General features: G+C 40.9%; 2 protein-coding genes across 3 annotated transcripts; one reads left to right on the top strand and one right to left on the bottom strand.

Moving 5' to 3' along the window:
• Positions 1 to 549: 549 nt before the first annotated feature.
• LOC306931314 (NFU1 iron-sulfur cluster scaffold homolog, mitochondrial) lies at positions 550 to 5219 on the bottom strand. Its single transcript, XM_079512658.1, has 8 exons — positions 5099 to 5219; positions 4597 to 4688; positions 4297 to 4432; positions 3505 to 3571; positions 2618 to 2729; positions 2192 to 2255; positions 1343 to 1517; positions 550 to 705 (listed from the first exon to the last, which is right to left on the bottom strand). The coding sequence occupies exons 1-8, from the start codon at positions 5164 to 5166 to the stop codon at positions 637 to 639; spliced, it is 783 nt and encodes a 260-aa protein (XP_079368784.1). The 5' UTR covers positions 5167 to 5219; the 3' UTR covers positions 550 to 636.
• On the top strand, positions 4347 to 21599 carry LOC306931315 (transmembrane protein 150A). Of its 2 annotated transcripts, XM_079512660.1 has the most exons (8): positions 4347 to 4456; positions 11979 to 12049; positions 15022 to 15069; positions 15191 to 15256; positions 15386 to 15453; positions 15785 to 15915; positions 19181 to 19358; positions 20358 to 21599. In XM_079512660.1, the coding sequence occupies exons 2-8, from the start codon at positions 11985 to 11987 to the stop codon at positions 20564 to 20566; spliced, it is 765 nt and encodes a 254-aa protein (XP_079368786.1). In that variant the 5' UTR covers positions 4347 to 4456; positions 11979 to 11984; the 3' UTR covers positions 20567 to 21599. The 2 variants fall into 2 exon arrangements, with proteins under 2 accessions (XP_079368786.1, XP_079368785.1); XM_079512659.1 differs by lacking the exon at positions 4347 to 4456 and having other exon boundaries at positions 11763 to 12049.
• The last annotated feature ends 1650 nt before the right edge of the window (positions 21600 to 23249 follow it).

Here is a 23249-nt window from a genome sequence, read left to right as displayed (position 1 = left end):
CCACACGGAGTTGCACCACTCACTTCACACAGGTTTTTTCTTACCGTACTCTAAAAGGGTATCTTTGAAAAACAAAGAAATGGACCCGCACACTGTCGGAAACTTGCCAAAAATGTTTTTTTTTGTTGTTGTTTTTTACAGCAACATTTTTGGATATTTTCGGAAAGTGTGCGGGTCCTTTTCTGTTTTTCACAGATAACCTTTTAATGCACTTTTGTCCTACGCACCTGTCACCAACCTGTTGAGGTGTGCATCGACCTTTTTCTATAAAGCTTTCCCCACCATACAAAATTATTAATTTCAAAACATACATTAGGAATATGAAAAGAGCAGTAAATACTAAATACAACATTTACAGTCATCAGCAGGGCAGAATATTCCATCTTATATCCTAGTTGCCGGCATTCGCAAATATCTCTCTTCCACTATAACAGCTTCATACAATATGTACATAAATTGACAGCTTGAACACTACATTTGCAAAGGTACACAGAAGGTTAGCTTCTCACAGAAATGACTGCACTACAGAATGGTACCAAGGGAAAGTAGTGCAAGACAGGTTTTTTGTTTATATATACAAGCATTTCCTATATTATGGGGATTATGTGGGTATTGGTATGTGGGTGAAGGCAGGTATTACTCCTTTAATTTGAGCTCCAGCTCAGAAAACACCTTTGCACTGATTTCATCCAATTCATCTTCCACCTGGAGGAAAATAAACACAATCAAATTAAGGTGTAGCTGATCTTGCACCCCATATAGTAGAAAATAAATCACACACCCATGTGAAGTGAGGGGCGATCTTATCATTGTACAATGTACATCATCATACATCATCTCAATCAGAATTTGCGTCCTCACCTTCGTCTTCAATGTTTGTGTTTACACTCAAAATTGTCCATTCATTGTTAATGGGATTTATTTAATGTTTGTGTAGGACAAAGTTTGTGCACAATGCACATACACCAAAAGCTGGACATAGGGAGGGTCTATCGCCCCTCAAAAATCTCCAATAGGTAGGTAGTAGTAATGGAATGAAAATAAATATATATACATACATAATATATACATGATCTTTGAATATATATATATTTAATTTGAACATTTTAACTCAAACTTTGCTTCTGGCTGTCCCTGACTCCCTGGCTGGCACAACATATTTTGAGATGGGGTCCACAGCCAAATATAATATAATTAAATAAAAGAGTTTGAGAACAACTGATTTTTCCCAGAACACTGTTAGGATTTAGAAGTCATTTTTAGAATCAACCTCAGGTCTTGATGTGTTAATAAGACTTGGGTGTGGACATAAAGAGTGTTGATATGTGACATTGTGAATCACCTGTTCCACATCGTCCACCTCCGGGATGTAAAACTGGAGCATGTTCTGGATGCCGCCCTTCAGTGTGACGGTGGAGCTGGGGCAGCCCGTGCAGGAGCCCACCAGCTTCAGCTTGACGGTGCCGTTCTCAAAGCCCTTGAAGATGACATCGCCACCGTCCTCTTGCACTGTGGGTCTGGAGGAGGGGAACGTTTACCAGGAAAGATCAGAGAGAGAGAGAGAGAGAGAGAGAGAGAGATAGATAGATAGAGAGAGAGAGAGAGAGTCAGAAAGAATGTAAGGTAAAATGGTAAATGGTGCATTTATATAGCACTTTTGTCCAAAGCGCTTTACATAGGTTGTGCATTACATTCACCCATTCATACACTGAGGAGAGGGAACCATGCAAGGAGGAAACCATGCAAGGCACGAACCTGCTCATCGGGAGCAATTAAAGGTTCAGCGTCTTGCTCAAGGACACTTCGACACTAACCCTGGGGGAGCCCGGGATCGAACTGAGCAGTTAACGGTTGAATCCATTATTCCACAGGCTCCATATGCTTTTGAATGATTGGCACCTTTATTGAAAGTTAAGTAAGCTCTGGTCGGAGTGGCTTATTCTTGGTGTCAGCTGAGAGTGAGGGCGTCTATCAGCTCGCTAGACACCTGGGAAATGGATTCTGAGGTGAAGCGCAAAACCTACCATCAGTTCCCAGTATTTATAGCACCAGGCTACTCAACGCAGAGTTGGTGGTGGAAGGAATCGAACCCAGAACCTTGTGGTCCAAAGGCGAGTGCTCTACCCAAACTCTTTATTGACAAAATGTACTTTGCAAATACATAGCTGATCTCAACAAGTACATCTTGTACCTGATTCTTGTATCCAGAAGTTCCTTGATCATAGATACAACTTCATCATCATCCTCAGAATAACCTACAGTACAATTGAGACAAAATACAATAATGTCTGTTAACAGGATGGGTAAATGAGGTACATGTCCAGTAGAGGGCGGCAACCGGACTGGGTGTCACTGCATGTTTCAGAGAAGCTTGGTATAGAGGGTATGTGCATGCTGAATGTGAATGGCACATTGAGTGGCAAAGCAACATGCAAAGTGAGTTTAACATTGTATAACGTTGTTTAATGCAATCAGATAGGACTTTTCTGTTTGGATGTATGGGCTATCAAGGCCAGAAAGTAGTTTTTTCCCACTCCGTAGGCATTCCTGCATAACTTCCGGGTTTGATGATGATGTCACGCGCATACCCTCTATAGTAGGCATGTTTCATACTCACTGCTTTCATGGTGCGCCACCCCGGTTGTTATAGGGTCTCCACTCTCAAAGAACTTGGAAATGGCCTCCACGGCATTACGTTTAATGTCAGTCCATTCCACATCCTCATCTGCCTAAAATGTATTAAAATATAAATGCAATGTTGAACCATGGGGTGTGTAGAAGGAAGAATCAAGAAGGTTGTATTTGTCACTGACTTAAACAAGTACAAGCAGTTGTTGGTAGTTGGTATAACTACCTAAGAGTGACATGATAAGCACATAATGTAAACAAACTCCAACAAACAGATTTATTTTTAACCACTTAAGCGGAATATCACATCAACTTCAACTTCAGATACAAAGCGACAAATATGCTGTGAATCTTTTCATCTTTTGCATCTGCCCGTGTGAATGCAGCACTAGGCTACAACTCCTGTCTTAACTTTGCAGAGAGAGAAAATGGCTACTCGTAAATAAGAAGCATCTGTTTATAAACTGACACTAGCCTACACTTTATTATGTGGTCGTAATGATATGATTTCAATAATCATCAATCAATATCATTTTATGTAGACATAGCATTTGACTCTGTAGTGTATACTCAAATAGTTTTATTGTACAGATATTCTACCGTTAGGTTCTTAGCTTGCTTATGATGACATATATTTATATGTATTTGATGTATTACCATGTGTTGTTCTTGCTGTAAATCGCACTGGATTAAGAGTGTCTGCTAAAAGCCTAAATTGTAAATTGTAATCCAGTTCCTCAATCCTAGAGCACAGTAGCAACACATAAAGACGAGCAACAATATTTTGACTCATATCATGGTTATAGGCAGAAGTTAAACATCGCTTTGAATATTGGGACAGATATGTTGCATATGAAATTAATCATGCAGGTATACCTTGTTGATTGTAATGAAGTCTGGGCCAAAGAAGACACTTTTTACTCCCTCAATTTCAAAGAGGTCCCTGTGGGTGGGAAACGTATAGTTATCAATATCATATGTTATTCGACACAAGTAAAAACATTCCACGGCAATGTTAGAGGATCATACCACCATCATACATCACTGTCTTTTCACAACTTCAATATATCATACATGAAGAGATACTGTATACAATTTATCCGTTAATGGTTTTATACATGTGCTTACCTAAATAAATGAGTCAATGTTGGCAAACCATCAGTGTGGTTGGGAAACCATCAGTGTGACAAAAGAGTCATGGATGTTTAAATTTCATTAGCAAATCAGGCTTTTCAAACCAAGCTTTGACAAAAAACTGTGAAATGAAATTTAGCCTGTTAGTCTCTGAAAGTGTGACTCTAACACACAGAATCCTTGACAATCTAGAAAACCACACTATGCTTTGGAAAATGGTCAATGCGACTCATTACTACAACACCTCAAGTATACCATTGAGTTGTAGTCAAAGAGCAAACATGCCAGACTAATGGTATGGTCCTTTAATTCTGTGTTAATTTTGTTTATTCGCATTTGTAACACATATCTGCACATTTCTGCGTAAGTAGAAATACTACATTCAGACACCAATATGACACACTGTGCCGTACTATCACTTACACACAGTCATTACGATTATGCACAGTTCAACCATCTCACATGCATCATTATCTCAGGCAGAATTCAAATTGAGTTGTGAAACATTCAAATGCAACGTTAAGGGCACAGCACCTGGCTAGAGATGAACATTCTGCAGTCTTCGGAGAAGGAAAGTCCAGCGTCCCAGTTCCTAAGACAGGTTTGCCAGGGAGAAACTTCAAGCTGCTAGGGTTTGGAGTATCCTGTGTCAGAATGGTCAAGTGCCGCCCTGAAACATTATTTGAACAAACAGGTATTTATTTGTAATGTTTTGTTTGTTTGTTTCTGTTTGTTTATTTTCTGAATGAAGGTAACAGCTAGAGGCCAACAATATTGAACATTAGATATCATTAGATATAACATAACATATTGAGACTCATCAGACTTTCTCACATGTGAAGTTTGTAGCTCCTATCACATGTAGAAGTTGATCTTTTGTACCAGCGCACTGCGTGTGGTATTGGTTTCTTGATTTGCCTGCAAACCTTATAGCATTATGGGGATAAGACATGTCAATTATCTCAGTGTATGGGTATATTTAAATAGAGTATGAGTAGTCTAGCACAATATTCGTTAATTCAAGTTTGACATTCTGCTAAATTCTGGAAACCAGTCAGTGATCTACTGAAGATTATCACTACAAATAATACAGCCAATGGGAAATTGTTCAGTATAGGGAATATCGTTTAAAATTAAATAAAATATGATGACTAGTATAATAACATTAACATAACAACTGAGTGGACATAACGCTAGCTTGAAACGTTAGCCTAGCTCTGATGATAACCTTGGCAATAATTGTTAACACCATACATGGTCGAACGGGTTGTTATATTGAGCGAAACACTCTAGATAGTTAAATGAGGTGCAATGTAACGGCTGCTGAAATTACAACCTAAATTGAGAAGGACTTGTTCTTGATCTTAGTAACTGGTGAAGACCCCATCTAATGTGCGCCGCCATTTTGTTTGTTTTGAAAACGAGGACCCCATGTGGTAGACACGGTATATCCTGATGTGATGATTATACTTTATTTAGAACAATTATAGTTTAGAACTTCTGGACTATATAATATAATTCCAAAATAGAAGTCATGTTTTTGAGAGAAATTATTTGAGTAAAAATGTCAAGTGTTAAAAAGTTTCATATTTTCTTTTGATAATGACAACAATTTCAATTTATATAATGAAATTAAATACATTGGTCTAAATTAGCATTTGCGAACATGGAACATGGAACGTGTGTGTGTGTGTGTGTGCGTGCGTGCGTGCGTGCGTGGCTGCATATAGTAGTACCATTCTTTGCTTCGAATGCTCTGCGAGTCCGGGAATCTTTAAATTCTCCATTAAAGTTGAAAGCAGACCTAAAAGCATGACTCCTGCAACCGCGGAGCGCCCCCTTGTGGCCCCTGGGGGGGAAAAAGTTTTTTGTTTTGTTTTGGGGGGGTGTCCCATATATAAATGGCATTAAATGGGGGTCAGTAGCCTATGCATGTCAAACTGGGCACCCCCTCAAGGACCACTGGTGGTCCCCGGACCACTGGTTGAGAACAATGTTTAATTAATTAATGAAAAAATAAAAAACCCAATTTTTCGCGCGTGCGGACTCGGCCCCCAGCCTGGTTCCCTAGTCAAAATATGGCCCTTGAGGAAAATTAATTGGGGAACCCTGTAATAGCACAATCGGTTCCCCGGCCTGCCTGCCTGCCCCCCCAGGGTTCTAAACACTCCTTCATGACCTCTTATGACTTATCTGCTAATGTCTGCTATGTCATTGTTGCTGTTGTAACACTTCAATTTCCCCTCGGGGATTAATAAAGTATCTATACATGTCTACGTCTGGTGAGGCCATGTATTCGTATGGCCTCACACCTACGGCCTCACACCTCCCACTGAGCAATAGCCGGCTATTAGACGTGCGTCTAAAAATGGGATAAAAAACGTCTAAAAATGAAAGTTTTTTAGACGTCCATTCTTAGATTAGACGTTGATTAGCGGTTGTTGTCTATATATAGACCGTCTATATATAGACGTCTATTCAACCGCTTAGACGTTTTTTATCCCATTTTTAGACGGCCCTTTAGACGAATATTAGACGTCTATTAGACCAAAAAATGCTCAGTGGGCTACGTTTTTATCATAACTGCCTATTTTGGTAATGGTATTTTATATATTATTTGATTCTATGTCTCATAACAATGTTTTAAACTGCTTTACCGTAAACATTGTCAATAAAATATTAAATCAATCAGTGGGTGGCAGTTCCAGGTCAGAGGAGACCAGACAGGTTTGAGCTGACAGCGAGGCGACAGTAACTACAAATACACTCGTTACAACCAAGGTATTCTGCGTATGCAGAAGAGCAGCCCTGGCGCTGGCTGAAACCTGTCAAACCTTACCTTGAGGCAGGTGGGCTACACGCAGTGGCAGTGGCGTTCAGACATTTATTGGGCAGGTGCAAGTGAAAAAAGGGCACCTTGTGCAGCGCGTGGAACCGGCCGGTTGCCTTAATATGTGAGATTTATAGATTTTGGGGCATAAATAATATATTAGAAGCTTTTTTTTAATCAAGAATTGATCAATGTCACCATGGTCCACATACTGTACACTGTGCCATTTTTTTCAAAAGGGCACATACATTGCTGTCCAGAGGGTAAGGGCAGGTGGTGCTCTAGCACCCCCTAGTGTCTATCTGTGCACGCCACTGCACAGTGGTTCTCAACCTGTGGGTTCAGGACCCCCAGCGGGATTCCCAGAATGACAGTGAAGTGATTTATTTATTATGTATTTATTTTTTATATTCACCTCCTAGTTAAAGCTTTTTCCTAGTTCTCCCGTGTCTTTGTTATATGCTTTGTGTAATTGGACCTTGCCTTTGTCTTCTCCTTTCCAGTTTTGTTTGACTAACTCCCTTTGTACATAACCAGCCAGTTAAGGCTGTTTTCTTTAAATCAAGATTTCTGTCTCTGAGTCATACATTACTTATTTATTTGTTTTACCAGTCACAGTACAAACCGGTCAAGACTATGAACTCAGCAGGCAGCTGTGTTTCAGGCCCTGGTGAATGACGTTCTTTGAGACATGCTGAACCTGTTTGTCTTCGTGGCAGCCCTCTCGCAGCTTGTTCCTGTCTCCAATCCTTCCCAGGCCATACATTTGTTTCACAGCTCCTGTTCCTCCTCTCATCTTGTGTACACCTGCCTCCTGATCTCCTGCGCCTGCTCCCTGTTCCCCATCGCCCCTGGCCTGACCTCGAAGATAATAACAATAGAGAACAGATTAATGGTTCATAAAAGAAGAGGATCCAAGGCACTCTGTTCCAGTGAGGTGAAAAAAAGCCTTTTTTATTGGGTTTAAGGCATGGCAAAGAGCATTACAAAAAGACCAACGCGTTTCGGCACTCAGCCTTCTTCAGGGTCCCATAGTTATGACATGCAGCAGGACGTCATTATATAGCGACCATCATGATTGAAAACACTTGACAGCAATCAGTGTCACTGTCAGTCTAATACATGTCAGCATAATAAATGTTAGAACATCAATGTCCGCATATTATGCATCATAACAGTTAAGTCCATATGGTTACAGATATGTGGGTATAGAAACGACTGGGAAGTTTTGTAAGAGAATACAAAAATAATAATAGAATAAAAATAAAAAGACAGAATCCCCCAAACAAATACCAAAAAAGGTTGTGAATATGTGTGCTGGGCTACTGTTACAAAAACCTGAATAAAACGATTTTGAAAAGAAAGAATAGTGTGTGAGGAGAAGGAAACCTTTAGAGAAAAGGGGAAAAATCAATTTCATCATTAAGACCAGGGAAGTTCGTAGCTTTCAGGGTAACAATCCAGAACGTTTCTCTCTGCAGCAACTGCTTTAATCTAACACCGCCTCTCACAGTTTTAGGGATGATTTCTATAGCAATGATTTTTAAAGAACTTGGGTTGGCATGATGAGCCTCTTTGTAATGTACCGCCATGGGATAATCAGGGTTTTCAGTCCGTATTGCATACTTGTGTTCTGCTAGCCTATCTTTTAGTCTGCGCTGCCGCTTAGTTCGTCCTATATAGAAGCAACCACAGTCACATTCTAATCTATAGACGTAGAGTAGAGTAGTGTTGCAGTTGGCAAAGCCTCTAATCTGATAGGTTTTCTGATTGAAGACATCCTCAAAGCTCTTTGTTTTAATTACGTTGGAGCAGTGGTTGCAGTTACCACACTTGAAATTGCCCTCTGGACATTGTAGCCAAGCAGACTGGTTGGGAGGGGTGGGTGGCAGGTAGCTCCTGACCAGCTTGTCTTTAAGGGTGGGGGCACGCCTAAAAGAGAAAGCAGACTGGCCAAGCAGACTGGTTGGGAGGGGTGGGTGGCAGGTAGCTCCTGACCAGCTTGTCTTTAAGGGTGGGGGCACGCCTAAAAGTGAAAGAAGGGGGGTGAGGAAAGATTAATGGTTCACTTCTTTCCTCTGCCTGCAGCCTAAGTTTCCCTCCACCAAAGAGAAGGCAGATTCCTTGGGGAATCCGAACAATAATGTCCTAGTTCTCGATTATTATCTATAATAATAATAATAATGGATTGCATTTTTATAGCGCTTTTCTATGCACTACGTGCCTACTCAAAGCACTTTACAATGGTCCATTCATTCATACATTGGGAGTTGAAGCGGCGAACAGTCAACGCCAGCGTCCTCACTTCCCACATTCACATACCAATGGTGGCAACCACTGGATGCAATGTGGGGTTCAGTGTCTTGCCCAAGGACACTTCGACATGTATAGACAGGAGGAGCCACTAGTGCCACTAGTGTGTCTCTCTTTCAGTGCACCTATACCAGCCACCTAAACTGGAGATGGAGGTCACCCCTTTTCCCTCTGAGCAGTGGCTCAGGGGTAGAGTGACCGGATGGGAACCGTAATGTTCCCAGTTCGAACCCGGGCTCCCCCAGAGTTAGTGTCGAAGTGTCCTTGAGCAAGACTCTGAACCCCTAATTGCTCCCGATGTTCAGGTTGGTGCTTTGCATGGTTTCCTCCGGCATCGGTGTGTGAATGGGTGAATGTAATGCACAATCTCTGTAAAGCGCGTTGGATAAAGGCCCTATATAAATGCATAATTTACGATAGGCTTCCTTTTTCCGGGCTGATCAGAAGCTTGGCCGGTTACAAAAGGATGCTGCATGGCGTATAGGCAGAGAGATTGGCCAATGAACTCCTCCCGCTGCTTGCGTGAGGAATCCTGCAAACTGGCTCTGTGGTTTGTGGCGCCTGTCCCAGTCTCTAAGCTCTAAGGTGATTCATCTGGTGGCCATGTGGCCCCAGATCCATGAGGATTCACCTCACGTTCCAAACCTGTGAGGGAGAGTCACTTGGTTCCTGCCTCTAGGCCCCTGGTCTGGTGGTTCATCATCTGGGACTTCTACCGACTACCAACAACATTATTTTTGACATACTCTCCTCCTTATCCCGTTTTGGATGCTTTTCTGACTTTGTGCGTTTCCCACCTGTGTTATTGTCTACCCCACCCGATTAGTTTCACCTCATCACCTGTCGACCTGTGTCTCATAATCCTTCCCTTCCTAGTCTGTGTTCCCTTCCAATGGCAGTTTTGTGTGCAGTGTCAATCGTTCCAGCCTTTTTCCATATATCTTCTTTTGGTGTTTTAGATCTCTGCTTACCTTGTTAACCTGGGTCTTTTCCTTGCCAGATTTGTTGACTGACTGTCTCCCTGTTCAAGGTCTTTATTAAGGTTCAAGGTCTTTATTAATGTCCCTGATGGGCAATTGTGTTTACAGCAACAGTAGTGGTTTCCTGTGGACCTTTACAAGTCAAAAAAAGATTTATGTCTCTGAGTCGTGACGCGTGTGTGTGTGTGATTGAGTTCTCGTACAAGTTACTATCCCCTTTTGTTAATAACTAACAACGTAAAAGATAAATGACAAATATATAGGAGTTACATTACATCAATAAATAAAAATCATTAGGTAAATTTAAAAAAATCAACATTTGAGACACACTGATTGATTGATTGATTGATTGATTGATTGATTGATTGTTTGATTGAAATTTGTATTTCACAGTTTATGCAGAATGGGTACATTTCAAACGACAGCCAATACAAAAACTGTTACTATGGATTAAGCATTACACTTACCATTTTCAATTCATAAGAACATTTAGAGACAAAACTACAAATCAAATTCACATATAATAGCTCAGCTGTTGGTAGGGCGTTCCACATTTTAGTAGCATAGGAGCAAATTTTATTGAATTCCTTGTTTGAGCCGAATCTGGGTTGCACATGGTTTGTTGAACTCCCTCTGGTGTTGTGAGTGTGGACTTCGTTGACATTGGGGCGACTGTGGCTCAAGAGGTAGAGCAGGTCGTCCAATGATCCATGGGTCGGCGGTTCGAATCCCGGCTCCTCCTGGCTACATGTCGAAGTGTCCTTGGGCAAGACACTGAACCCCAAATTGCTCCCGATGTGCTGGTTGGTGTATGAATGTGTGTGTGAATGGGTGAATGTAATGCACTGAATGTGAATGTGAATGTATGTAAAGCGCCTTGGATAAAGGCGCTATATAAATGCACCATTTACCATTTATTAAGGAAGTATTTATTTAGACAGGTACATGGGTAGGCCTATCTATATTGGTGGTGTAGCGAATCTTGTGGACCAGACCCATTGCAAGATGCTGTACTCTGTCGTCAACCCTAAGCCATTCCAGCCTGTCAAAGTGGGCAGGGGTGAGGTGGGTTCGGGGAGTGAGGTAAAGTAAGTAGCCTGACAAGTTTGTTTTGCGAAGTCTGGAGCCTTGTTTTTAGGGCCTTTGAGGTGCTGTGGTACCAAGATGGTACATGGATAGTCAAAGAACCTTGTACAAGGGCTCCTGTTAGGGTCTTCAAGGTGTTTTTGTTGACCAGTGAGGAGATCCTGTACAGTAATCTTGTTCTTTGGTTGATTTTGTCTGCCTTGCTAAGATTGCTATTTGATCCAAAGAGAATGGATTCAATTTATCCCAGGTGTTAAGACAGTTTGTTATAAGCGAGCCAGGTGCAGATTCTACTGAGTTCAGAGCTGAGGGTCAACCTGCAGTTCCAGTTCCTTTGTTCCAGTCTGTGACCAGCAGTGCCGAGTCATCCGCGAACAGGAACAAGTTGCAGTTTCAGGCTGATTACAGTTACAATGGCCATACAGAACTGCTATAGAGGGTATGCGTGTGACATCATCATCAAACCAGGTTATGCAGGAATGCCTACTGACTGGCAAAAAACTACTTTCTGGCCTTGACAACCCATGCATCCAAACAGATGCACATTTTGTTTGCCCAAATTCGTCAAAACAAACACAAGAAGTGGTGTGGCACAAAGACTGCAAGCGTGGACTTAAGATGCTTTAGAGTAAATCTGTGGAGCATATTAAGCAAACAGTGAGTCAAGAAAAAAATAGGGTCCACCCTGTGCAGTGTGTTTCCTCACATGTCACTTAACAAAACAAGGTGGTGCTGACGGCTCCATTATGAGTGGCTGAGAACGAAGACAGTGAGAGGAGGAGGAATGCCTACAGTGTGCCTAACCTCAGATAAAATGTATTCAGTGTGTGGGAGGGAGAAGACTCAGTAGAACTATGTAACTTTCTTCTATTGTGCTGCTGCTCCCGTGACTGATCACAGAGACTACATCTGAAGAAGTCTCCCAGAGCAGAGAATTCAAAAACACACTATCAACGTGTGGATATTTGACTTTTTTTGTTTGTTTGTTGCTGTTTTACATTCTCCAGCTGGACATGGTCGTCTGGATTGTCCTCCCCATCTCTCTGTCCCTGACTTCCTTCATTGGAACGTGGACCGTGTAAGTACTAAGACTGTGTGTGTGTGTGTGTGTGTGTGTGTGTGTGTGTGTGTGTGTGTGTGCACGTGTGTGTGTGTGTGTTCACGTGCATGTGTGTGTGTGGCTGTATGTTTGTCATAATTATGGAGTAGTACAAATAAGAAAGCCTTCATATACAAACAAACAATGATTTTTGGACTGCAGAGACTTGACAGACAGAGACTTGGCATGAATCAGTGGGATTCATCAATCGGGGGATGAAAAGTTTTGCTTGATAAAACATTATAAATTGGTAGAATAAAATTAAATAGATTAAAAAAATGTGGGGTCATCCCTATGTTCCCCAGGTTCTATGTTCCCCACTTACCTTAGGGTTTAGGGTTAGCGTTAGGTTTCTGGTTTAATGACTTCAGTGTTTTGTACTATACAATTGTATAAGTACAGAACAAAGAATGTTTGTTTTTGCCATCTTTGTTGAAGAGTCTGAGCAATTATGTTTTAGTGTATTTTATGCCAGTGTTAATTCGATAGTTTAAGTAGCCTAGGCAGGCCTAAAGTTCAATGGATTGTTCAAAGACTGAGCTTAAATCAGAATTTGCTACTAAAAGTAACACTAAGTTGCTAAAATACTTTTAGTCTTACTAGAATTACTAAAATTACTAGGTTAGGTTTCTGGTTTAGGTTTATTCTAAGTGGGGAACAAAGAACCTTTTTGCATGGTGGGGAACATAGAACCTGGGGAACATAGGTACGCTCCCACCGATTTTATTCTACCAATTTATAATGTTCATACTTTTATCGAACTTTTATCTTGACAAACATACAGCGTAAAGTGGTGTCTGAATTCTATTCATTTATTATTGTTGAATTCAGAGCATCAGAAGCTGACTTTATTTCTTGTTTTGGGGTTCTATTTTAATCATAATATTTTCCGTCATGGGTCTGACAGGATAGAGCAATCTGCCAACGCCTGTAACTGAATACACAGGGGAAGTTTACTGTCTGCATTCCAATAAGAACTATGAAAGCCAATTTCCACCACTGAATACAAACAGAAGGACCTGGCTTGGGAATTTGTTTCTCACAATTTTGACTATACAGAATATATTTTTTCTTTTCTTTTCTCAAAACAAATGTGAGAGGAAAAATCCTGGGAATTCAGAGAACCATCGACAAATTCAACCTATTTACAGGGGACAGTTGAACTGCCCCAATCTCACAGGTTTTGGAATGAATTTGGAAATGTGTAAGCCATGTGCAGTACTTTTGGGAACTGTAACCATAATTGTAAAGTTTTGATTCGTTATTTGACCTGTAAATTAGGTCCATGTGAAAATATGCTCTTGCATAACAAAACATGTTTGGCATGATGCACATTGCACAGAAGGGTGTGCGAATGATGACACAGCCTTATAGAAACAACTCTACAGACTTCTTCGAAACCTGGCTCTTATTTCAACACATAATCTGCATAGCCAACTTGAATTATACAGACAATAAATCCTGAACCAGTTCGTGATTATTATTGAATGACTGCCCAATAAACGAATTCCTTCCTTATTGCCTCCGGTTGGTTGCTTGTAAAGACAGATCCTGGTTTACTATGATGATAAAGTATAGGTAGTTAGGTGCTACTTTTCTTCATAGTTCTGCAATTGTGTTCTCTTGCTTGTCAACCACACCCATGCAGTTGCTTGTTTTTACACGCAGGTCCCGTGTTGTGTTGTGTTGTGTTGTGTTGTTGGGGTATTGTGTGCCTCAAGCTGCTGCTGCATAATGTTTTCCATGACTGGGGAAGATAATTTGTTGTGATTAAATCACTGGCACGCTCCACTATTGCTCCATAGTACTCTAGTTATAGTACACACATGGTTCCTCAACTTCTCAGCTCAAGACCCCAAAAAGAAATTAGACATACGTTTGCCCTGTCAGCTTCGCGCCACGTTGTGATCTTGTAGATCGGCTATTTTCGCAACTTAAAGGACAACTTTAGTTTTTTTCAACCAAGGTTCATGTTTTAGGTTGTTATTAGAGAAAGTAAAAGATGAGTGTTAATTTTTTTTTCATTTGCTGCTTTCTTTCATTTTAGGGATTTTAGCTGTTTTTGACAGGGGGGAGGGGGCATTCGAGCATGGGGCTAAATATGTATTTCTTTACAAAATATTATGGCGATTTCTTTTTTTATTATTTACTATAGTCTTACTAGATCCCAGGAAATTACATCTGGCCACAGAAGATCACAGGATCTACTGAATCTGAAGGAGGCCGACTGGGGGGGAGCCACACTGTGTGTCATAGGCTCAATATGCAGTTTGACACATTCAGTAGATCTCGTGATCTTTTGTGGCCAGATGTAATTTCTAGTAGGACTATAGTAAATAATAAAAAAAGAAATCGCCATAATATTTTGTAAAAAAATACATATTTAGCCCCATGCTCGAATGCCCCTGACAAAAACAGCTAAAATCCCTAAAACGAAAGAAAGCAGCAAATGAAAAAGAAATAACACTCATCTTTTACTTTCTCTAATAACAACCTAAAACATGAACCTTGGTTGAAAAAAACTAAAGTTGTCCTTTAAATTTCATAAAAAATCTTTTTGCTTTTTCTGGGAATGTTTTTGTCAAATGTTTTGAAATGATAATAATTAAAACAAAATGTAGGAAACACAAAATAAAGGGATCCATAAAAATTCATCCGCGGCCCACACATGGGTCCCGACCCAGTGTTTGGGAACCAGTGCACTATACTGTATGTATACCATATACAATACTTTAAGAGTCCACAGAAAGTCAATGGTAATTCCAGTTCAGTTCTGAGGTCCTACTTTTTTTTTTAAATTGCTCCATTGTTTAATTATAGGGAAGATGATGTTTTTTGTTTTGTTTTTCAAGAATCTGTTTCTGCATTATAATAAATATCCCAATGAAAAACACTAGGTTGAAATATTAGCTTTTTAATTTGCTGGATTTGTACTTCTGTTTCTCTCGTAGATATGGCCTGGCCGCCCAAAACAATCATGTGTGCTCCCTTGGTAACTGGTGAGTTCCAACTTCTTTCATGGGAAATCTAGTGGATAGTTAGTTGACTTTCAATGGACTAATGATGGGGTTGGGAGCTATTACCGAAAAAATAATAATAATACACATTTTTCTGTTTTAGGGACCTTTCTGCATATGACTGCAGAACAAATGCAACTGTGGGATGTTGCAAAGTCCCCACGATCAGGTAATTAGACTGTAAATTAGAAGTAAATAAGCACCAAAACATTTCACCTGCCACCTCACTTCCTCTTGGAATTGATCACTGTAACGTGGACATAATTGTTTTAATAAATTATCAAATTACTGGTTTCAGCTCAAGTGGAGAAAAAGCACCAGAGAATGCCCTCTTTACTGCTTCCATCAGTGCTGGCGCCTTCCTTTGTGAGTAAAAGACTAAAGATAATGTACAAAAAACAAAGACATATATGGGCTATATCTTGCGCCACCCCTTAACCCTTATCCCTAAACTTACTTTCCATTTTTTTACTATTTTAAAAAACATTTTAAAATAGTTCAAATGGCTGATCTACAAGCTCACAACATGTAGATGTAGATTGGCTAGTTGAACTATTTTAAAATGATTTTCAAAATAGTAATAAATGGCAAATAAGTTTAGGGTTAAGGGATAAGGGTGGCGCAAGATGGAGCCCCTAGGCTATACTCCATTATATGAATGATGTGCATTAAAACTAACTTTGATTCTATGTGTTAGTTCTGGTGTTCAGTATTTTCCACCATGCCCACATCATGGAGCGAAATGCTGCACATGGAATGCTGAGCAAGTTTGCGCTGGCCTTCGGAGTGGTGTCATCTATTGGGGCATTTGTAGCTGGAAACTGCAATGTGAGTAGCTCATATTTGAAATGGTTCAATCCACATACACACCGACTGACCTCAAACAGCCAAACCACCCACACACGCACGCACGCACGCACGCACGCACGCACGCACGCACGCACGCACGCACGCACGCACGCACGCACGCACGCACGCACACACGCACACACACACACACACACACACACACACACACACACACACACACACACACACACACACACACACACACACACACACACACACACACCACAATAGTAAAACAGCTCTCTAGCTTTTTTTTGTGTTTTATCCTTTTGGATACAGTATATGTACATATACGTGGTCATGTACATGGACGCTCTGTCAATAAAAAAATGTGAATGAATCGATCAAATAATAATAAGCATTTTTAAAGGATATGGGAAATCATAATTGCAGTTGCGAAACTGCAAGCAATTTCTGCTATCAAGGGGTAATCCTGTATCCTGTAAGATAAGCAATACAGTAAAGAGGCCTCCATTTGTACAGTACATGTCTGAAAAGCAAACAAAGGTGGAAACTGTTTGCTGAGGCCGAGAGCATGACCAAAGAAAGCAAGACCTTGTTTCAGAGTTACATGCACAGAAAGCTTAGATCAGATTTAACACCCTGAATGCCCAGGACGAAGTTTTTTGTCCTTTCTATTAGTAACGCCCGACGCTCAGGACGAAGTATTGTCCAAAAGACGAAGTTTATTGATACGAGAACAGAACGCATGGCTGTATAGCCCAGGCGCGCCTGCTGGGCAATCCTCGGTGACGCGCAAGAGTGAGACGTCATCGAAAAACTCCCTCCCCTTTTTAGCTGATGAAAACGAAAATCTTAAAACGTTCATAACTCGCGATCCAAATCATCCCGTCTTTTTATGAAAAAAGATCCTGTGTTAGACGGCGCTCCGCGGTCCAGTCGCTAGTCTCGATAGATTTATTCTTGTCTCCCGTTGTTGTCGATCGACTCTAGAGTGGTGTGGCTATTGTTAGCTGCTACACACACATCAACCACTTCCGCCGGTCCGTCCGGAAAAGAGGTCTGTGTTTATAAATCGACTGGGCGCATGAATGTAATGGATTAAATAACCCTGGCCGCTTTTGAAACAATTTAGACCTGGAAAGCATCTGTGTAGATTTTAGGTAGGCCTATATAACAACATAGGATTTCAACAAAACAGTTAGAAAATGGAGATAAGAGGTTTCTGCCTGACAGCAATGACATGCCTTCTAAATCCTAACTTTTTGTGTTTTTTCATAAATTGTTGCCCTAGTTAATCATACAACAGCGTCACACAAACATACCTAAAGTAGCAGATCTATAAGTTTGAAACGCTGCGTTTTGCCTAAATGGGCTAAAGAACGAGAAGGCTACAGATTCTCATCAACACACATCCCATTGTTCAAGTTCAAGTTCAAGTGAGATCTGATTTTGTCATTATGTCGTATTAACGTGATATTCCAGTTCATAGTCATCTTGTCTCGTCATCACATGACGTACATGCTTAACAAGTTGAGCAAGTTGACCTGACACACTCAATGACTTAATACCTTTAGAATTTCCCCAGCAAAGGCAATTATATTACACACGTACACAGTACTATGTATGGTATTTGGATAAGGAGGGTGTGGTAACAATAAAGAATTAAAGACACTCTTTAGGACACACCTGGGGTGCTATACTCTCAGCAGTACAAGTAGGAATTGTCAATACAATGAAACAACGTCATATACTATTTGGGAGGTCCATGATTGTTGAAGTCAATCTGGCTGCATATTTGCTTTGCTACCAAATAATGACAGTTTGCAACACAAAGAGACAGACACTGCAGCAGGCCCTGGCACCCTGAACGCGTCACTGTGAGCGCCTGACGCTGTCATCGTGTCAGCGCTTTCACCTTAGGAAGATAAAGGCATGCCATTGTTTAGCCATATGCCCATATTCAAACAGGAGGGACTGAAGAGTTACCATTGTTAGGAGGACTGCAATTCAAGCCCTAGTAAATGATCTGCTTGTTAACCTTATTACTGGCCAAGGCCTATAGTCAGAAATATTTTTTTTATTAATAAAGTCAAGTTAAGAAATAGTGGTATGTATGTGGTAATGTATTGGCCTGCATTTTCAGTGAAGGCACAAACAGGGAGTTTGTATAATTATGTACGTTAATATGTTTCCTGGTGCATTTTTGTAGGGTATCCATGACTGCAAAAACCCATAACTAGCCGACGGTCACTTCAAGGTGTACATATGTTACCCATTAAAATCAGGAAAGCATCTGTGTCATTTTAGATTTTAACCAGGGATGGTATGTGGTACTCACATTTTTTACTTAAGTAAAAGTATCAATACTGCAATGTAGAAAAGATTTTGAAACAATGTAGAAACAGTTACAAGTACAAGTCCGGAATTCAAAATGTGCAAGTATTGGCATCAAAATGTACTTAAAGTACCAAAAGTAGAAAGTACTCGTTTTCAAATCTACAAGATCTGACAAGATCTCACAATGCGATGCATTGTGAGCTAGATCGGCTATTTTTAAATGGCCCAAATGTGGCTGATGTGGTTAATGTATGTTTTGTAATAGGCTAATAATCAAAATCTACATAGTAACAAAAGTTGTCATAATTGTAGTGGAGTAAAAGTACAATATTTGACCCTGAAATGTAGTGGAGTAGAAATAAAATTACTTAAAATGTTACACTCAAGTAAAGTACAAATACCTCGCACCAAGTCTGTATGTACGTGTGTAGTCGTATGTCTGTAATCCACGTTACTCAAGAACAGTTCGCCCCACCGACTTCAAATTTGACACACCCGTTCCACACCCCCACAGGGAGTGCAGTGCCCGGTGTCGAGTCCGTCAGATACACCACTGTCGAGAACCAGCACAAAAGCCTCTGCCCGGGCTCCGGACCTGATCACCCCTATATCTCCATATATGGAGCTGGCCTGTTCTGACATCACAACACTTCATATTTGGGCATGCCTGACACAGAACTCCATGTATAGGAATAAAGGGACACAGAGAGACAGATACAGAAATCTCCATATATGGGCATTAAAGGGACACAGACAGATGGGTGGAACGGGTACTCTGACACGGGTACAACGGGTATTGCATAGCCGGGGTGGGGCATGGATCTCCAACTTCCATCGTTACCAGTCTAGTTGTACTAAAGTACAGTATACAAGTAAGTAAAAGTATTTACTTAACACCACTGCTTTGGCTAATGAAATGCTATTTGCCTCCTGTCCTCCACAGCCAGGCTACCTAGCCCTCCTGCACTACATGGGAGCTGCTCTCAGCTTCACGTGCGTCTGTTTCTACACCACCCTGCTCACCGCCCTGACCGGCAAGTGTGTGCTCACGGGATTCGAGAAGTACCTCTACCCGTTACGCATCGTTTCCACCATCCTCCAGGTCATCGTTACCTCCTGCTGTATCCTTCCTATAACAAGCCTATTAACCCATTTTGGTGTTTTAAGCATTATGTTGTTCTTTAGCTGTTGGAAAAATAGCAGATCTACAAGCTCGTAGCGCGGCACCGAGCTTGTAGGTCTGCTATTTTTGAAAAGTCTTGAAAATGTGGCGCAAATGCATGTTTGAATATATATTGTTTCAGAGCGAACGTTTTTAACTCAAATCTTTGCTTCTGGGGAGGTCCCTGGAACAACATATTTTCAGATGGGGGTCGGCGGCCAAATACATATAATTCTGGGGGTCCTTGACATGAAAATGTTTGAGAACAACTAACATAGAAACATGGGTTTTTCAGAAAACTGTCAGGATTTAGAAGGCATTTGTAGAATCGTCCTCAGGTCTAGGGCTAGTCAAGTAAGACACCCCTACCCACCATAAAATTAATTATCAATATTGTGCAATGGGGTCAGTGGCTAGAAAACATCAAGGCTGCCCACCACCTACTCGTAAGCTGCCATTCAATAAGTTGTTTGCACATTTGCATTGTTTTGAAGGCATGACACATGAAAGGTACAGGAAAGGTATATTCTAGACTGGGGGTCATTTTTCAGGCCAAGGACCCTTTAGCTGAGAGATCGGATGAAGCAGAGACCGCCAGTAATTGTATTGGAGCTTAAACCTTTAATTGGATTTTCATAGATAGCTGCATAGACTTGACAGCACTATCTATCATCAGTGTTTGTGTAATTATGTTTGTTTATTTCATACATTTAACCACGTAAATCCCTCAATACTGAGTAAACTTGACCTTTGGCTCTGTACTTGGTCTGCTCCTTTTCCCCTCTACACTCCAAACCACTTTTTGGCTAAAGTTCCTCTCAGAATAGGTATTCTAGCCAGGTACTTGTCTATAGGCTTGATGTCATCCATGTCGATCTATTCATCGGTTCAGGATATGTCTTCAGATTTGGTTTGCACCAACAGCTGTCGTATTACATCCTTAACCCGGTTCCCCCAGACTCTGTGCTGTTCTCTCAGGATGAATACTGGTACCAGCACATGTCGGCCGTGTTCGAATGGATGCTCAGCGTCAACCTGGAGCTGTTTGAGCTCACCTACAGTGTGGAGTTTTTTTTCTTTTCATCGGCCATGATTGCAAACCTTTTGGCGAGCCAAGAGGAAGACAAACCTTTGATATTGAATCAGCAGCCGATGGGAATATCCTGACATGAATCTACAAGAGCACATCAGTCGGCTGCAGGTTTGAGACATGTGAGAAGTAAATGGCTGGACCATGACTATGTTGGTGATGTCTGCATCTTCAACACCGGAAAGATAGCTGGGCCTGCGTCGTCAACGACATCGATGGATTTATGCGACACAAGTCCCAATACCGTTGACAATGAATATATTATTTGAATTGTTCAATGCACTCCTTTGGTGGTTCTGGGAAATCATGTTACTTTCTGCCTTGAAAGCACAGATACTGAAATCAAGGGAATTTAGATGGTAACTGTATGTAATATGTTGACATAAATTATTTAATGGCTAGATATTTTTTATATTTCCTCAAATACCTCCCGTCTACATTTTTATGGGCATACGATGCCAGCCATGATGCAGATGTTGTAACAATGATATATTTTTTTTAGTATAACAATTATATTCAAATTTTATTCAAAATGTCATTTGAATTTTTATGCCTTTTGTTCAAATTAAGTTAGATATTCTAGCTCAGGGTTTTTGCTTAACAGTCAACATACCGAATGGATTTTTAGTGTCCTCAAACGGTAGATACATAACATGTCACAGATAGTTGTCTCAAGCTGTTGAACTGGACGGATACATTACGTACAGCTTCCTCACTCTCATAAAACACATTACCGACATATTTTCACCCCGACTTTTAACGTCACTGGAACGTGAACCACCTTGAAAGGTGGTTCGTCTTATCTGATTTCGCAACCGTCGTTCATGTATGACGGCTGACGTGTTGAAATATTCAGGCGTGTCCAGCCACCTATACTTATTGGATCAGAGAATCCTGTTTCGCTGCCTGTTGTACAAGGACACAATGTCTTGACGCTAAAGCACTCACCAGCAACATACTGTTCCAGCTAAGTTCAGTAATACACATGGGTGGTGTTGGCTTTATGTTATCCATTATGAGGTTGCTAGGAGTCAAGTCAGCCCTATGGTTCTTTAGATTGTGTATTAATAGGAGGAACATGTCCTTTAAGTTAACACCTCGGTCATGGCACGGGGTCTTTGAAGTTTTCTCTTAGTCAGGGTGGTGGCGCCTGGGTCACAATCAGTTGAAACTCTTGATATGCATACAGGGCTGGACTGGGACAAAAATTCGGCCCGGGCATTTTCGCGTGAATTTGGCCCAGACCGGCCCACCACAACCAGCGCGCAGATAGGCAACATAATATTATGTGCCCCCCCCCTGCACTGCACCGCCGGGGGGGGTCAGGGGGGGCGCTACCCCAGAATGGCAGCACGCCCGGACCTTTTCTGGTGGCCTGCCGCCTATTGGCCTGCCTGCCTGTCAAAAAAAAAAAAAGAAAAAAATCATGGCGGCCCCCTACGGTCGCGGCCCACCGGGCAAATGCCCGGTATGCCCGGTGGCCAGTCCAGCCCTGTATGCATACTATGTTTATGCATCCCACTTTTTGTTCTCAACCAATGGTCTATGGTAAAATTAGGCCTGCAGATGGCCAATGGGGGGAATGCTTTGAAATGTAATACAAATAAATAAGACCTTTGTTAAATGTATTTAAACATTGTTAAATATTTCAAGTTCAAATGTAAAGAAATATATATATTTTAATTAATACCTGTGGTGTGGGGGAGAAAGCTTGAAATTAAATAATGACTGTTAATGGCTTGCTATATAGACTACTTGCAACAAATTGTTTACTAAACTGCACACTAGGCAGCAGTGACTCTGGAGGCCATCTTGGAATCATAAGGGTCCTGGGTTTGATTCCCAGCTCTTACCGTCTTTGTGTCAATGTGCCCTTGAGCAAGGCACTTAAACCTAACTGCCCCCCACCGAGCAGGGTGGTTGAACCGTGGTTCCTTGCATGTTTCCTCCACTGTTGGTGTAAAGGACTGAATATTTAAAACCATGTTACCACACTAACGTACAGATATCCATAGCTTTTTGTGCAAAACAAATGCTCCCAATGGGGGTGCATACTTAGTTTAGACTATAGTCATTGTAGTCCGTGAGCCAGGACCCCAAAGGGCTGAATAATTCTCAAAGTGATTTTTGGGAAGGTATACATCCCTAGTGCTAGGAAAAATGTGATAGCATTGCATCTGTGGTAGCTTTCTGTGTGTTTCACTCCATTTATAACCACATGCCAAAACACAATTTTCCAAATCCGAATGGAGCATTCTACTTCAAACTGATGGTTCTCTCCTATTATTGATCATATATCTTTGAAGAATGGTTGGGATACAGCTCAGACTATATATTTATCTGAAAAGTTGTTAAAATTAGCACATCTAGAAATGTTATCTATTACAGGAGACTAGAGACAACATATAGTGACTATATATTACATGAGACGTACTTCTGTTTTCATGAAAGATGTAACACAAATGTTCCTTCTGTAAATAACTGTAAATATTTAAAACCATCTTAGAACATAAATTCTAAGGAAATGTTTTATGAAATTCAATGAACTAAATATAGTGTACAGTGTAAGTAATGCATAAGATAACTTTCCGTTCACCATTACATTAATATCACCTTTTAGTCCATTTGACACTTCTATCTGTTCAATACCAAACCTAATAATGCTGTTTCATATGAAGTTTTTGTTGTTGATTTGTATTTGGGGACAATTTTAGCTTGGTTGCCCAAACTTTGGTAATTGGCATAATCCAAAAAGGCCAC

The sequence above is a fragment of the Electrona antarctica genome, assembly GCF_951216825.1.
Source record: "Electrona antarctica genome assembly, chromosome: 10".
Classification (NCBI taxonomy): Eukaryota; Metazoa; Chordata; class Actinopteri; order Myctophiformes; family Myctophidae; genus Electrona; species Electrona antarctica.
This window is presented reverse-complemented; position numbering and strand designations above follow the sequence as displayed.